Genomic DNA, 17,195 nt, shown 5'->3' on the forward strand with positions numbered 1-17,195 from the left:
TTTTGTAGGTCCTTATACAAGTGGTGGACGTGTTTTAAATCATGCTCAAGTAGTGCTGGAGAAAATAGGTGACCAAAGGAGATAAATTAAGCGTGTTAATAAGGGATCTATTAAAATATTAATTAATTAATGTGAAGGATAAAAAAACTTTGGTCAATTTAATTTCTTTAAAAAATTAAAGTTGTATCGTGTACTGTTCTCAGAATATGTTGTCTCAGACTTGCTTGCTTTCCCTTTTACAGTTACCTCATGATCAGTAAAGGCTGATTGCAAACATGACAGACAGAGTATATTGAAATTTAAAAACAATTTGTAACAAAATATTTCTGATGAAACTTGAGGTATTTGAAAATGTGATCAAACACTTAAATGAGACTAAAAAAGAGAAAAATCAGGAAAATAAAACTACAAAATATGTTCTTTGTGAGGTCATTTACCTATCTCACTGTCATAGTTTTGATTTGTCTTTAGGTTCCCTAAATGGATATTTTATAAGGAAAACCTTATCAGTGTACTGTTTTAACGTGGCTCATTGCACATCAAAACCTGAAAGCATTGTACTGTGGAAATGTTTGGGAAGTCATGTGTCACTTGGATGATGATGCCCAGCCCTGTTTGCCCCAGCAGGGGTACTTAGGGTTTCAAGTGACAGGGATGATAGAAGGATTTTTTTGGGTTTGACAGTTTCGGTTCCGGGATTTTTTTGGGTAGGAAAATTTGTAAGTATTTTTTTTTTAATAAAAATAAGGGAATTAATTTTTGGTCCAGGGATTTTTTTGGGCTTCTGTGGGAAGCCCTAGGGATTTTTTTGGGTCTTGATTTTTGCGCTCATTCGATCATCCCCGTCACTTGAAATCCTGAGTACCCCCTGGGCTGTTTGCAGCCTTTAAAGCCTATGCTAGATAAGATGCAAAACATTTCTTCCTTTCACAAGATTTGCTATTTTCCAAAAACTTTGCTGTGGCAGTGCATTGCTTTAACAGTTCATGCTTTTTTTAATTTCAAGTATTATTTTCTAATCTTTTTCATGCCAGCAATAGCTACTTAAGGCCAAAATGGCTCTGATTTCTTTACCCTATCCCAGACAAAATTGGTTAAAACCCCTCCTCCACATACAGCAATACGCGCCTATGTAGAGCTTCAAATTAGATATTATGTACCACCTTCACTCTCTTGTGATAAAACAGGCAGCATTTTTTTGAAACTAACAGAACATGATCATCATAAAATTAATATTTACAAGGCTGAAAAGTGATTAAAGTCCACAGATGCCATCTACGCAAAAATCCATTTCACTCTCTTGAGTGATTAATTATTTGCACAGCACAATCTTTTTACAAGTATGGGATCACTGGAGGCCAAATGATCCAACAATGGCATTCAGAACTAACAAGTCTATTCTTATGTTTTAGAGCTCTTTTCATGGGGATAAACAGTGTCTGTGTGGACAGTCTCACAAATTTTAAAGATGACTGTTTTGAGTCAAAACAATTTTTTTGCTCCTGTTTAAAGAGTGTAGCTGGGGGTTGAGGCATGGGGCGCCCTTTACATCCCTCTGTGAGACAATTTAAGAAGCGAGCGTAAATTGTTTTTAGGTATTTTAAAACAGGAATTTTCTACACAAATTATGCCATTTTGGAATTTATGACATCAATGTATTGCCCATTTGTTTCATGCAAAGAATGCATGCTTCCTAACAATACAGTGGAAACACACTGATGTCAAAAAGTCCAAAATGGCAACATGTGGGAAATGTAAAAGTGATCATCTTTTAGCATTTTGTATTCTGATAAAATGTTAAATCATCCTTCTCCTGTAAAATTTGTGATTTAGACATCATTTCAAGCAACACAACATTAACTAGCCTGCCATATGTGGTCACAGGTGTAATCCCAAGTTCTACACCCTGTTTAAGTCTATTATGTGCATAACTATGTGCATAACATATTTGAAATGAAAGTGTCAATATTTTAAACTGCTGTGGTAAAAAAGTTAAAACTAATTCCAGAAGATTACAGTTATGTGGGTTCACCTGTTTTGATGTACAAAATAGCCACTCAAGTGGATGTAAATATCTCAAAATTTCAGTTAGAACTTCACCTCATGTAAAAGTTTGTAAAACAAAGTGAAATTGGCCTCAACTAAGGTAAGCTTCAAACATGTATAAATTTGAGTTTAAGCTTTCAGGGGGAGCGATTGCAGAATACCCGGTCACTTCATTTACATGTGTCCGAATGCTTTAAAGAATGAGGCATAACACAACAGGCACTTTGTTATTCAATGAGATGCAAAAGAGTGGCCGGGTATATGGCCATAATATGGATATGGATATTTCATAATTTCAGTTACAACTTCACCTTATGTAAAAGTTTGTAGAACAGAGTGAACTTGGTCATATAAAAGCGAAAATGTATGAGTTTAGTTAAAGCTTTTAGGGTCAAGGTTATGTGTATCACTGTAATAAGTTAGAATGAATTATAAAGCAGAAAAATTTGCCACCGAAATCGATTGATATGTTGATCATACATTTGTAGGGTATTAAGCACACATTTTGCCTCTTTACCTTTAAGCAGCTAAGTTTTAGTTTCTCTTGCACTCAATCAAAATACAGAAAGTAAATATATTAAGACTTAAATAACAGTACATAGACTACATAAGCTTACAGACTGTGTAACATTTAATTTTTTTACTTTCCGTACCTTCCCGATTCTCATACCTCACGGTCTACATTCGAACACCTGGCGAAAATAACAGGGTTTTCAAAACAAGCGGGCAGCCGCCGGAGTTCCACCAGCTACTTGATTTTTGTCACCAGTTTAATGGTCGTAGCAATCAGCTTGTAAGAAACAAGCTTGGCTTGTCACAGTCGCCTACTCTTCCAGTTGCTGACGCCTACTTCAACATTTTGAAATCCCTGAAATAATATCTATGCTTTACGAAGTAATCACTGCCTCCTGCATGAAGTTTACGCCCTCAAACGCCGTCGAAGAGTCAATTCGAATTCAAACTGGACCGCCATTTTGTTTTGGCTTCTCTGAAAAGTCACGTGACAAAAATCTCCAAGATTTTTGGAGATTTTGTACCACGTGACCCAGCCTTTGCCAGGGTCTTCTCTCGACGAGCCGCCATTTTGAAAACTCGTCGCCGAGAAGGCCCTGGGGACGAGGTTGCGTATGAGGTACTGGGAACGAGTAGTACCCATTTCCCCGCGTACGGACAAACAAAAGAGTACTTCAATGAGTTGGAAATATCTGAGATGTTTGTTTTTTTTTTTTTCTTTCAGGATAAAAAGCAATCAATTATTCCAACTAAAGTAGTTGCTCTGTCACTAATCCAATTATAGCAAACTTCAGTTTGAGCTGACCACTCTAGTCTTTTAGCCGATCATGTTACCCCTTTTCCTGCACTGTTATACGTAAAGTTATGGAACTTTGTATAACGCGTTTTTTTCCCAAGCGTGCAACCACGTCAAAATGCCATACATAAGCCATACATTCTTTTCATTTTCAAGAATTGAACATCGCGCTAAAATCATCCCTTTTAAATATATAATTTATGAAATTTCCCGCCAAAGTGACAGCCAATCAGAAAACACACTAGCAGTTAGAGCCCTTCCCAGCGCTTTCCCGCGCTTTGTGCCGGCTACATGTATTTACTTTACTGGATTGTCTGTGTTCTTTGTGATTGGCTAAAGTGATAACTTTGGTTTTGGTTTTACGACACTCAATTGAAAACTGTTCTACCTCTAAAGTTACAGATATTTTCTTGACGGCCCTAAAGGCTAGAAATGGCCACCCTTCTAATGTTCTGGAAGCGAACATTCGATCATTCTAAAACTGAATTCTACATTGGTGAAACGCTTAACTGCTTCGGTATCCATTAAACTGTTTGCTTTATTTCAGTACGCCAGCAGTATGCATGTGCAATTCAGAGGGATCTGGGAAGAGAGATAAGCCGGTTTTCTTCATTTTTCCTGCCCAATTCTCTAGTCCACTTTAATGTCTCGTTACAATAACGGAAGGTTGAGAACTATCATATTTCAATTAAAATATACACTATCTAAACTTACGATATCACTTTTTTACAATAACTTATCATTACATCATTCGATGAGCTACCGTATATGAACGAATAACACTGATTTTGATCGATTTTGCCTGCGCAAAAAGTAAACATTTGTTTAGAAAACTTCAACAAAACCTACTTATCTAATTTTTAAATAAACTAAAACGATAAAAATTTCAGTTGTATGAAATTAACAGTAAAACACGGAAATATCTTCCGTGGTACCTGAGTTACCCTTCATGTACCTCGTTCAAATAAATTACTAACACATCACAAACTTTCCGTCATCCTTCCCGGGTGGGGAAGTACTCCCTATATAAGCTATGATGGACATGTGCCGCCTAAAAGGGTACGATTTTGTGCCGTTTTAGACCGTCACAGGGTTAGAGTTCTGCCCTTTTGGGTTTGAAATAGGGTAGTCTTCAAAGGCTTCAAACGAATCATAACCAAAGAATTGGTCAATTAAGGGCAGCTTTAGGTAGGTGGGTGAAATAACGGTCAAAGGTGGTAAACGATCAACTGTGAAATGTAGAGCTGCATGTCTAAAACAGGACAGGGGTTTTAGACACTAGGACAGCACACCACCACCAAAATTTTTTAGGAGTAACTCTCATCCGGGTATTTTCATGCATAAATTAGCCGATGTATATCCACACTCTCCCCTCCCTGGAAAATCGCGCTTAAGCCCTCTCCTCGTAAAACTTTTATCGATTAGTTTTTGTTGAGGAGAGAGCAAATGTACGCTGCATAAATTAAAGCACACTATCAAGATATATTAGAACTGCTTTGACAGATAACTCTGATAAATTTCATATTGTTGGGGCTAACAACGACATAAACTACCTAATATAACCACCTGTTCTTGAGAAAGAAATAGCGTTTTTATATTTTCTATTTTATAAGTTTCATCATTGAAAAGAATGGTGGATATGCCTTGTCAAAAAAATCTGGATTAAATATCTCAGTTAAGAAATGAATTAAATATGAGAGAATCTGTACTCTTTCTTATGTATCACTGAGGACTAATTTAGAGACAAAGTAAACGTTCTTTTTCATAACTCTTCAAAGAACTGAATCTTTGCTGTGGAAGTTCCAGTTTGAATCTACAAAAAAAAATAAAGAACAAAAGATTACACAACAACAACAACAACAACGTGTGGTAAACACTGATGTGTACATGACAGGCTTCTAGCCTGCGTAGCTGGCGGTATTGTTGGGTTTTTAAAGCGCGCATAAGCAAGCGGCGCCAGCTACGCAGGCTAACAGGCTTTTGGAACGCCAAAGAATTATGTATGGGTAGAAAGTAATTAGGAAATATTGAAGTGATATCCCCAAATTGATGACGCAATCTATTCTCATCACCTGTCTGCTTGGCAATGTATTGATATTGTAAGGAGAAAATAGAATTTGATCACTCTTGAGAAAAAAGGGGTTTAATTTATAACGGTGACTAATTAAGGACATTAAACAACAGTTTAGTTTAGTCTTACATTCTTTGCGACAAGAAAGAAAGGTGTCAACACACGCAAGCCATTTGAAAGTTGTCAAATCAAAGATTTCCAAGTAGCGACAGTACGGCACGGTAACAAGGCACTGTCAACGTCACGGCTTGAAAATTAACATGCTCCTACACTAACACAGTTATCACTTACTTTCTGTAACGTAGAGTATTTATTTTCCCCGCGCCTAATATTTTCGTCGTGAATGTAATCCCAGCGTGTTTGTCTATCATCTATCTTAAGTCCCTGAAAAAAAAAAACAAATAAATGGTACGTAAAAACTGACAACAGAAGTGACTTTACAACGCCAAATTCAATACTTCTCTAGTATAAATCGAGTATATAGACGGTCACTGTAAATAAAAAAAACTCGTCACCTCCATCTGGGACTTGAGATCCCGCAGCTGCTGCTGTATATTTCTGTTTCTAAAATAGATTTAGTGTTAAAGTGTTAAAGTGTTACTGTCTTTTCTTTTTTTCCCATGCTCCCTTTTTTTCCCTACTTTTCTAAATTAAATTATTATTTATACATACTTAGTTACATTGTACTTATTTATTTATTTTTTCTGCATGGTACTTAATTACTTATTACTTGTCTTATTTTACTTTTGTCTTCTTTTATGTACAACCTTGTCAAAGCAATTACATATTTTTAACTACTCAGCTCGTTTAGTTTATTTCTATTCTGAGTAGTTTTTTTGCCTATATTAGTTAATTTATGTTATGCTGTAATTTATTTTCTATTTAATTTGGCAAAATAAAATGGTTGTTGTTGTTGTTGTTGTTGTAATAAATAGCTGTTTCCAACCTTCAGCCCGGCACCTCTCCCCCGTTACATGCATTTTTTTTTTTTGAACAAGAAGAACCCACAGCATCTTCACACTTCGTCCTCTCTTCGTCTTCACCCACCCGACCCCCCTCCTCCTCCCCTCCAGCCTCGTTCGCATAAGAAAACTTTGCATGAAGAAAGTCAAAACGGCAATTAAAACTTAATGGGCAGCTTGGCTGCGGCTAACGTACCAAAACAAGCAAAAGTTTCATATTTCAGTATTATTACCTTTCTCTCTCATACTCTCGCGACAGCTGAGAAACCTCGCCATCTGTTAATTGTTCTACGCTGCGGTCGATATCAGCAATTATTTCCCTGGGATCACTGTACCTCTAGAAAATAAGACAATCGAACGTTAGCTAACGTTACAATTAGTGCGTAAATTTACGAAACTGTTGGTTCAGAAAGTTCTCGGATACATACAGGATTCTGACGTAAAAAGGTACAATGCTCACAGATTGCAATAACTTACTGTTTGTAGAGCTAAAACAGTGATAGCAGATTTATTTTCCCCTTTAAAGGCAAAGCCCATTTACAAAGGCGACTTGTGATGCAATTTCCACTGCAGTTTTTGTTTCGCTAGGGTTGCAACTCCAAACCACGCGTGTAGTGGGCTGTGCTTTCAGTGTGACACCGAAATACTTTCCTCCCTCCCCCTATAATACTATGCCATCACGTAGCTTTGTACTTACAGAGAATAAATCAGGTGATGTTGTCATTTCTAATAGTTTTTGTTTTGCCAGCCGCTCAGCCTGTCTAGACTTCATCAGATCCTCTCTCAGCATCAACGCTTCTCTCGCTCTACACGAAAACAAAATGAGTGAACAACAAGGAAAACACAGGCTCAAAAATTCAAGGATGTGTGTAACTAGGCCCGATTTCCAGCCGCAGCTCGGGAAAATGAACCCGCACTCAACGAAGCCCGGGCTCGTGAAAGAGCGCGGCGGAAATCAAGCCTAGTGTATAAAAAGTACAAGATTATCAAAGGAAACCTCAAAATAATTGTTTATTTTCGATTAATTAAAGAAGAAAAGACCAAAAAGGTAATAATAAACTAGTAAGAAACAAGGATGGCCAGCATTGGGGAAGATTGAGAAGGATTACAAAAGACAAACTTTAAAAAGTGAAATCAATCTTTTCAAGATAGCCATCCGTGACGTATCTCCTTTATAGCCGAGGAGAAGCGAGCAGGACGCAAGGAAAGAGCTACCAGCACCAACAGCACAGCCCCTAGCCACTTCTGCCCTACATGTGGGAGAGGTTTCCTTGCCTGGATTAGTCTCATCAGCCACCTCCAGACACATCGTAGCAATTTATCAACAAACTAGATGTCTTTGGTCATCTTCGATTACGGAGGATGAACAGCATCTCTTTTATCCTTTACATTCACAAGTTTGAGAAATCAATTCTCCCTAATGATCACCATACATTTCTTTTTATGTTAGTTCTAAGAATCTGTCAATACATCAAGACAACCTACTGATGATGTTCTTTATTCTCAGCACTTGTCAGCTTGGTATTGTATCGGCATTTGTAGGAGAAATAAGCTATTGATCACTTACCTGGCTTCAGCTTCTTGCATGACTCTTCTCAACCTTTCCTCCGCTACTTCACGCGCTCTCCTCTCAATGGCAATTCGTTCATCTCCTGACTGCGATAAAAATAAAGATACAAGCGTGAGAAGAGATAAGGAACTATAGGGAAACGCAGCTAGCATACATTCTCTTTTCTCCACCGTGTCCCCGCAACTAGAAAACACCATCGCTATTTTTACTACGTCTGGGGGTAAGCGCGGGAAAAGTGGCATGTCATAGCCACTGGAATGCATCTGATTGGCTAAAAATACATTAGCGACCCTCCGATTGGCTAGCGAAAATGCACGTTACACGCGTTTCTTAGCTGAAGCCGTGTCAGATATTTATTTGTCAAACTAATTAGTAATTCACCAATTTAAAAAAGAAATCATACCGTGAAGGAGGATACCCGGTGTGAATAGATTTTACGATTTTTCTCCGTTTACTGCGTGTTTTGTTTCGAGAGAAGATAATCACAGAGAAGGTTTCATTGGCATCCAAACACCCGAACGCAATACTCCGCGCGCACGTACCTCTCCGGGATCCTGATGAAACACTGTCTCTCGTGTCAGATTTCTTATTCAAAACCCTTCACGTACCTTACTAACGCACAATCGTAGTCGTTTAATTTCTTCTTCAGCATCAGAAGCCTTTTTTCCAAGTAAGGCGGCCTCTTCCTCAGCTACTCGGGCTTTCTCTGCTAATAATTCTCCCATTTCTTCTGATTTAATCTAAAGCGACGAAAAAAGCAAATCCTGCTTGAAAATCCTAAATCCTAATTGAACTGAGATGGCAAACATTAGTAAAACAAAAGCTGATAAAACAGACTAAAAGAAGACAAAGCTAAAAACCAAAAAGCTAAACTAGCGCGGATTGTGCGGCGTAAGAATAACACGGTTGGCAATCTTACCGACTGTTCGCTTGTTGAAAACTCAATCTTGTAGACTAACCGTTAAATAGAATATCGCTAAGAAAACAAGCGTGACTACTCGGCCTAACAAAATGCACAACTTGACAACTTGCAGCTAACTTGACCGTTATATACCACTGCTAGTATAACCAGAGTTTCGTAGAGTAGCTTTGTAATCGGAAATAGACGCAATACACCAATCTCAACTCGAAACAAAAACATGCAACCCGCGCCAAACGCGGGAAAACACGCAGCCTGTCCCAAGCACGGGAAAACATGTTCCCGGTGCCAAACTCTGGAAAGTACGCGTGAGCCAAGTCAAGATTGGTTTTGATTTTTCTCCTGATTGGTCTGATTGGTAAGTCCACATTGCAATGTTTTTTTTTTTTTAACTTTAACGAGCTTGAGAAACGCGAAACCAAAAGAAACATGTTAATGCTTTTGACAGTCAGTTGAAAGAATCCTACCAATATCCGTCCTAATAACTAAAAGCACTTCAGTTGTGTGAGCTTTACCAGTGCTTCTTTAGCTCTGTTGGCTTCTTCTTGATATTCTACCATCCTTCTCTCTAGTTCGTCCTTTTGTTGCGTCATTTCCTCTCGTGCTTGTTGTTCTTTCATAAGTTTGTCTCTCTCTATCTAAAAATAAAGCACTACTGTTAAGAAGATAGCCAAGTTAAAAGGAGTGGGGGGACAGGGGGTCTGTATCTGTACTTCCCACTTCCTGAACCTTTTACTCCCGGTCCCCCCCCCCCTCCCCCCTTCCTTAGTGGTTGCCGCCCTGTACTATATCTATTGCAAAACATGCGAACATTTATCTCAATTTCTACCCGTTCCACCCACCTTAGGAATCCTGCTTCCCGTCTTCTCTTCCCCCGCCTCCCGGTACCCCCCCCCCGCCCGTACCCCTCCCACCCTCTATCCTCCGGGTCTCCCACCCCCTGTCCCCCACCACAAAGAAATGTTTTTCACAATAAAGGCGTTTGAATCAAATCTCATTTTACTGTTAAGTAAAATTAGGTCGATCGACAAACAAGAGGTGAATTTTTAAAAGGTTTCTTTGTTTTCTTTCAGCTCATTGACTACCATACGCTTGCCGTTTTCGGTTTTAACACTGAATAATGAGCCGAGAGTGGCGAAAGTTAACAACTGTTTGTCATTTGTCAAATCAGTGAAAACTCTAGTGGACTCTCAAAAAATTCTTTCAGCAAATTCAAATTTAAGGAGAGTGCACAATGGTTAGGAATCAAAGGAGAGCATCTGATTTATATGGTGTTCGACTGCACTGACCTGCCTTCTCATTTTTTCCTCCCTAGCCAGTGATCTCATCTGTTGTATTTCCATTGTGTCAGGTTTTCTTCTTCGCGTGTAAAGCTCGTGGTTACCAACACACAAGTCAAGAATCTGCAGTCAGGAGAATTTAATAAAAAAATAATTATACATTCATACAAATAGGCCTAAACGGACTGACTGTAATAAAAGTGTAGTCACATTTGCCGTTAAGGTAACTCTGTTAAACTACAATGCACTTTTTACACATGTACAATTTACATACCACTTTGTTGACTCGTAGTTTTGCTGCATGAAAAATAAAATCTGGAGATGACTTGTCGGCTGGCTTGATCTGAAACTAAACGATATTAAATAATACAATTTAATCACCTGCACCAATATCAAACACAGCCAATTCAAGCCCCCAGGTAAATAAATACACAAGAGATCATTCAGCCTGAGGAAGTTCTAGAAAGAAGGCTTATTAGACACGGATGTTTAAAGAGAACGGCGGCTTATAAAGCCATGAGTGCTCTTATTCATTCACAGATATTATGACTCTCAGTTGTCAGTTACATGTAAGTTAAGGTTAAGAAAGGGATTTTATACTTACCCGTTTGTCATGAAAGGAAATGTTCTTTGTCTCATTCCAAGGAAAAGAAATTTTTGGATTAAGTTTGTTGTCTTTTTCATAAATGTTTAGGCCATGAGCATCGATGCCAAGCCACAACTCAGTTCCTTTCCTGTTCTGTAAAGGAAAACCAAAAATGGACAATTAAGTCAAGTACAACTCAACTGACTGAATCACAAACTGTTACAGTGCCTTTCTCCACTCGTGAGTATTTATGGGTGCGGGCAGATGATTAGGATATTTACTTTGTATAAAGACAGCATGCATACTGTAGGGGTTTCCTTGGTGTGGTTTTGTTTTTTTTTTTTTATTTCCCCTTTTTTTTTCTATTAGTTCTTCATCAGTACTAGGTTTTGTCAGAGTAATTTAAATCATTGACAACTGGGAATACAGGGGGGGGGGGGGGAGGGTGGAGAAGGGGTAAGAGCACTAACATCCAACCAATGTAGCCTAGCTTCAAATATCGGACCCCCCTATCCAGGGATGTCGTTAAGGGCCGGCTGCCGGCTAATTTCACCGGCTGAAAGAGAACTAAAATCCGGCTGAAATATCACATGAAAACAATGACTTAGTTAAACTTTTAGAGCTGTCAACAGAAACTTTAGCCAACTGGCCTTGTTGATTTGCCGGTTAAGTGATTTCTTAGCTACATCCCTGCCTCTCTGAGGGTTTTTCTCTGGGTTTCCCAGTTTTCCTCCCGCCATAAAAACCAATATTTCTAAATTTGATCTGGCCATGGAATCCAAAGTTGGCAGGTTTGTCAGTTGTAAGACTGTTATGTGAAACCCTTGTTAATAAAGTCATTTTACTTTTGTTTAATTGTTTCTGAGCTCAAAAGAATATATAACAAATCAGTCTTTTCTAAGGGCTAGTACCTTGATTTCAAAGTAGCTCACACCATACATCTCCAGATCTTGTGCTATTTTTAAGTACTCCATCTCTGCTTCATCTCTGGGATTTAACAAGTGGAGAGCATTAAAAGGATTTGCTAAATAACACACTTATTGCTTTAAAGTGTAGAATGAAAGCAAACTTAAAGCAGAATGTATAATTTAAGCCATGTTACCCCTCTAGGCACTCCTTCAAATTAAAATCCCCAACTAAGAACTTCAATGATTCTTATCTGTTGCCACTCCATCCTCCAAGCACCCACCCAGTCTAACTCCAAGAAGCCGCCAAGTTTTCCTTACTTTCCTATATAGACAATTGAATGGATTTCTCTCCCTTCACATAAACTAACATTTTCAAATTCAAATTTGATCTGCAATCCAAGGGCATTAGGTTTTATTTTTTATGTTCTGCCTAGTAAATGACTGGATTTTTTACAGGGAAAATTTATGGGCAGGAAAATGCTCATTTAGTCATAACTACATGTGCATGTAAATTTATGCTATAGTTATCCACCACATTTATCTTAAGGTGACATTTTTTGTTGGCTGTCAGGTGTTAGGCTCTCATGATAACTTGAGGGAACCCTCCAAGTTTACTTTTTCCTTGCCGGGGGGGAGGGGGGCCCAAAATAAAAAAGAAAAAAAACCCCCCCCTCCTTGCCATTTGGCCCCGACTGCTCAAGTTTGGTCGCCAGTGAAAAATTTTAGTCGCTAAATAATAATTTAAGCTCACGCTTTTAATCCTTCTTCTCAATTTTAGCCAACAGTTTGGCAACTTTGGTTCCAAATTAGTCGCCAGCTCCAAAATTTTAGTCGCCATGGCGACTAAAATGGTCTTAACTTGGAGGGTGTGAGGGTATTTTTGAGAGCTGTGATCTGATAAATGTTGGCACGAAATGTAAATTGAATGGACTTATATCCCTCATACACAATGTTCATGTAAAATGTGATGCAAGAAGGAGTTCTAAACAAGAAGCATACATTTTTGCAGCTGTGAAATTATTGTGTAAAACTAATGCGAAATCATGGTTGTTTTGTTTTTCATGAAACAAGGTTTGGAAACCCCTTTTAAAGCTTCTTTTTTCAGTGTATATGTTGTGGTTTGATTTTATATTTGGTTTAAATTCTTCAAACCAGTTTGATTTTTTTTTCATTGTCTCATATTCATTATAAATTAAACCACAACATATACAACAGAATAATTAAATGACAACAGTAATACCTCCTCGTTCCCTTGTGCTCAGCATACCAAGAAGTGATTCTCTCTTCCCACATATCTGATGTCATCTGATATTGATCAATAACCTAACCCACAACACAAAAAAATAACCAATGTTTGCAAGATACATGTACGGTATAATTAACAATATTCCACAAGCGCGCATTGGATATGAAAGGGTATATTAAAGGGGGGGCGGCCACCGGTGGGTAATTTTCCAAAGGGGGGGCTTGTTGGTATTGTATCCCCACCTAACAAAAAAAAAAAAAAAAATGAAATAAGATAATGTACTTTATAAACTTAAAGGTTAAGTCGCACTCAGACCAAACTGGCCCACATTGACAGAGCTTATCCCAGCGTCTGTAGCATGAAGTGACTAGAAGTAGTTCTTCTCCCCCTGGATGGGATGGTAGGTCACCTCGGGTTACCCCAATGTCTTCATCAAGTTTTCCTAACAGATTGCTGATACCCAATCAGCTTGAACCTTAGATGACTCTTTTGCAGAAAAAAAATTGAATGTTGATGACCTACGTATACATCTACATTAAGGGGGGGGGGGGGGGGGGAAGGGAAGAACCACAAAAAAGACACAAAGGTCTGATAAGAAACAAGACTGTAAGGATGTGGAGTGTGACTGTTGATGACCTGTACAAATAGGAGTGAAAGGCAAACACATATTGAGCCTACTGACTAATATTAAAGCATTGTTTTCAATATGTCTTTAATTAAAGTGCCAAAGACAAAATTAAAAGGCACATGCAAAAATTCAAGCGTTTTTGAAGGAAAAAAATTTTCCCCAAAAAAAGTCTCTTTTCATATTTTTCCCTCAAATACCAACCCGCTGAGGCAGCAATAAATCTTTTGCCAGGAATCCTGGAGTGTGAAACTCCTTGTCATAATCTCCATACTGAAAAAAACAAATAAATTTCATTGTGTGAGCAAGGAAAAGTTACTGGCGTGACAAGGTAATATTAGCATATCACCTTTAATTTGTTTGTGCTTAGATATGATTGAGGGAAGTCTATAATTTAATTCCAAAAGTATTACATACAGTGGAAACTCGGTATGAGAAATTGGAAGTTCAAGAAATCTTGGATAAAATTACACTATTTGACCTAGTAGAGCAAATCCAAGGGAAACCACTTTGGGTTCGAGTTATCAGGAGGTTAGAGAAGTTGAGGGTTCCAAAAAATTGGGTTTCCATAGTAGTTAAAATTCAACCCCCAAGGGCACATAATTAGGGGTGGTGAATGGTCCTCCAAAAAATGCGTATCTCACAAAATTTTAGCCAAATTTCAGGGGTCTCGGTGTCTCGAATTTTTCTGTGACACCTTCTTGGAGTCTCAGGCTAACAGAAAAGAGGGGATTTCTTTTGCAAGGCTAATAAGGTCTCAGGCTCACAGAAAAGATATCAGTGTTGTTGTCTCGCAAAGTCTTGCTACCTCCGCAGCACCCCTTACCTTGTCCCCCCCCCCCATTTACCATTCGACACCCCAATAATTATGATGGAAATGGTGGAGATAATAACACCTTAGCTTGCACAGCATACGAAGCCAACAGAACAGATGCCTCCGGAGGACAGAAAATGTCCATGTTTAGAATGGCCTCCTTGACTTGCAAGAAAAATAAGTGCTGTGTTATTTCTTGCATCAATTCCTCCGCTACGTCCTCAGGGTAAAACTTGATGCGGAAATTAAGACTGACCGGCTCTTCTTTGGGAAATGGAATATCTTGATCTAAAACCTTGGAAATAAAGAAACAAAATATTAAATAATTGTGTAGTAGTCTGAGTAAAAAAAGGTACTCTATGTTTCTGATGAGTATGTTAGAGTTGTAAACTAAAGAGTACTTACATGTGTTTACAACAGAGAACCACTTTGACAAGTTAGTGAAGGAACAGTAACTAATTACAACATAATGATAAAGTAATCAAAATTGACTTTCAAAAGTTACAATTTTGCATAATACACTACGCATTCAAAAATAAAAAAACTTAAGGCCTTTCAGATTATAATTAGCGTAATACAACATTTATCATAATTTGACCTTTTCACTTTGTTGAATGCAGCAAATTAAGACAAGAAAACTTCATAACTTTCGAACATAAGCTGGCTTTTGTTGGAATCGAAGGGCGTGCGTGAAACTGATCAAACATGGAAAATACAATACAAGACAAACATTGAATGCAGAGCACCTGCTGACAGAAGCCATTTTGTGACAATCATGCTACCTAAAGCAAACTTTTATAAGCGTGTACCTTTTGTTCTGCTCCGATCAGAGTTACTTAGTTCTAAGTACTGACATTTTTACAAAATTTCCTTCACGTTGTGGAAGGTTTTACCACTTTTATCACAGAGTTTGAGCGGTTATTAATTTTGAATCAATCAGTTTTAAGTCATATTTAATTGAGTGTGGCGACTCTAATGGTTTTTAAGTAATAAATGGCGCTTATCGGGAAAATGGAAAACAGTTAACATACAAGTTTTGTGTGGCAGAACTAAAACACAGCATTAAAGATAGCATCTAAAATTAAGGTGCTGGCGTTTAATGGATACGCAGAAAAATAACCGGTTAATGAAGAATTACTTAGTGAGCAGTCGACAAAATTAGAAGCTACTGTCCATTTACACGCGAGCGTGGGTTATTTCTGTCATAACGAAGATTGATTTGAGAATTCCGTAAATTCTCCACATTTTCAATCGATCATTTGTCAACAGTGATTTGATTTCGTTCCATACCTTCTTGTTGAATTTTAGCCATGTGAAGATACCTTTCTTGTCCACGAACTGTAAGCCGAAATACCATGTTTCTCGGACACCCAAGGTTCGCACAACAAGATCAAAAAGATCTTTTCCCGTGCAGTTTCTCTACATGAAATAAACAAAAGGACAGAGATTGACATAGTAACAGCGTTAACAAAGAATAAAGTAAACTAAGACCTAATAGATCTCGAGCAAACATCAAAATTTTGTAAACTTATCAACTCGGTTACCTCCACTGAGAACTCGAGCTCGGCATCGAGTGTCGTTACACGAACGTCGTATGTCTTCGGCATATTTCCGCACCATCTGGGAAGGTTTTAACAAAACACAAATTCTACTAGACTATTCTTGGTAATCTACATCTCAGAAACTTTTTTTTTCGACTCAAACCAATGCTTGCTATGTTCAGAATTTTTGACGTGCCTGCCTATAAACATCCGTCAAGAGCTGCCGCTGACCTAATTCACCCCCGTCGTGTAGAAGGCACAAAATGTCTTTTTTGGGGCAAAAATGCTGAAAGAGCGCGAGCTCAAGGTAAAAGTTCACGATTCAAATTCTGAAAGTTCAACTGATTCAAAACCATGCACCCTCCAATTAATGCCTGTGTTGAAGACATAGAAAGAAGAGAGAAAGGGGAGTGGTTTTCAAAACTACCCCATTGGAAGGGCATTAGAAATTTGGAATCGCGAATCGAAGATGTTAGTCCATTTTACGCAGACCCTACGTACGTAAAAAAATATAGCGCGCGAACTTCTGCAGCCTACCGTATTCACTCGAATAAGCGCCGCAGCGCTTATTTAATTTTTTGCGCCTCAAGTGCGACGCTTATTCGAGGGCGGCGCTTATTTAAAATTTGGACCCACAAAGAATTTAATATTTTACAGTAATTGAAAATAGCGTCTTTTGATTGTCAGTATTCGTCTTTCTTGCTCAAGGGAGAAGTGGCGCTAGCTTTCCTAGAAAAGTTTGCGGCCTTCACAACATTTACAGAACAACGTATTGTAAGAATGTTGGATAGAAAACTAATGGGCGAGCGGTAAAACAATTACTTTGAACTGCAAAACATCGCTTTTGATGGAAAGAAATGTCCAAGTTTGTTTTAGCGTTGCTTTGTAGTGCTCTTTTAACGGAATTTCTGGAATAAGCACCGCATCGAGACTGCGGCGCTTATTCGAGGGCGGCGCTTATTCGGGGGCGGCGCTTAATCGAGTAAATACGGTACTTGCCAGAGGCTAGGCCCAGAAGTCCGCAAAATATGAAAGATGAAGTCGCCCTAAAAAATAAAACAAATGCAACAAGCCATTCCGTCGGAGCTCGATACGTCCGCCGGCACCCAGCTACCAACTATAGACTACGGGCAGTCCCTATTTTTTTTGCAGAGTCCGTCGAGCTTGCAGCGAAAATTTTGTTTCGAAGAGTACGTCGAGCTTGAAGCGAAAAAAAATTAACGCGCGGGGGGAGGAGGCGGGGAGAGGCGAGAAGCGAAAACAATAGGGACTACCCGCAAAGCCACAGTCGCTTCTCGCCTCTCCCCGCCTCCTCCCC

General features: G+C 38.6%; 1 protein-coding gene across 1 annotated transcript; it reads right to left on the minus strand.

Annotated features, from left to right (window-relative positions):
- Positions 1 to 3,875: 3,875 nt before the first annotated feature.
- LOC144646574 (merlin-like) lies at positions 3,876 to 16,084 on the minus strand. The gene is made up of 17 exons (XM_078506210.1): positions 15,881 to 16,084; positions 15,627 to 15,755; positions 14,419 to 14,631; positions 13,727 to 13,795; positions 12,892 to 12,974; positions 11,655 to 11,730; positions 10,762 to 10,896; positions 10,432 to 10,506; positions 10,167 to 10,280; positions 9,393 to 9,515; positions 8,567 to 8,698; positions 7,956 to 8,044; positions 7,086 to 7,194; positions 6,622 to 6,725; positions 5,942 to 5,990; positions 5,718 to 5,810; positions 3,876 to 5,168 (listed from the first exon to the last, which is right to left on the minus strand). The coding sequence occupies exons 1-17, from the start codon at positions 15,941 to 15,943 to the stop codon at positions 5,118 to 5,120; spliced, it is 1,707 nt and encodes a 568-aa protein (XP_078362336.1). The 5' UTR covers positions 15,944 to 16,084; the 3' UTR covers positions 3,876 to 5,117.
- Positions 16,085 to 17,195: the final 1,111 nt, after the last annotated feature.

This window comes from Oculina patagonica, chromosome 3 (assembly GCF_052425735.1).
Source record: "Oculina patagonica isolate OP01 chromosome 3, crgOcupat, whole genome shotgun sequence".
NCBI lineage: Eukaryota > Metazoa > Cnidaria > Anthozoa > Scleractinia > Oculinidae > Oculina > Oculina patagonica.

What these genes read in the sequence shown, in the direction of transcription:
- LOC144646574 (XM_078506210.1), bottom strand. Translation starts at nt 15,943, where the DNA reads ATGCCGAAGACATACGACGTTCGTGTAACGACACTCGATGCCGAGCTC. An exon ending in AGGAAAAAATGAGAAGGCAG is followed by an intron (nt 9,516 to 10,166) that starts GTCAGTGCAGTC and finishes CTTTATTTTTAG; the next exon opens with ATAGAGAGAGACAAACTTAT. An exon ending in CATCACCTGATTTATTCTCT is followed by an intron (nt 6,726 to 7,085) that starts GTAAGTACAAAG and finishes CTTATTTTCTAG; the next exon opens with AGGTACAGTGATCCCAGGGA.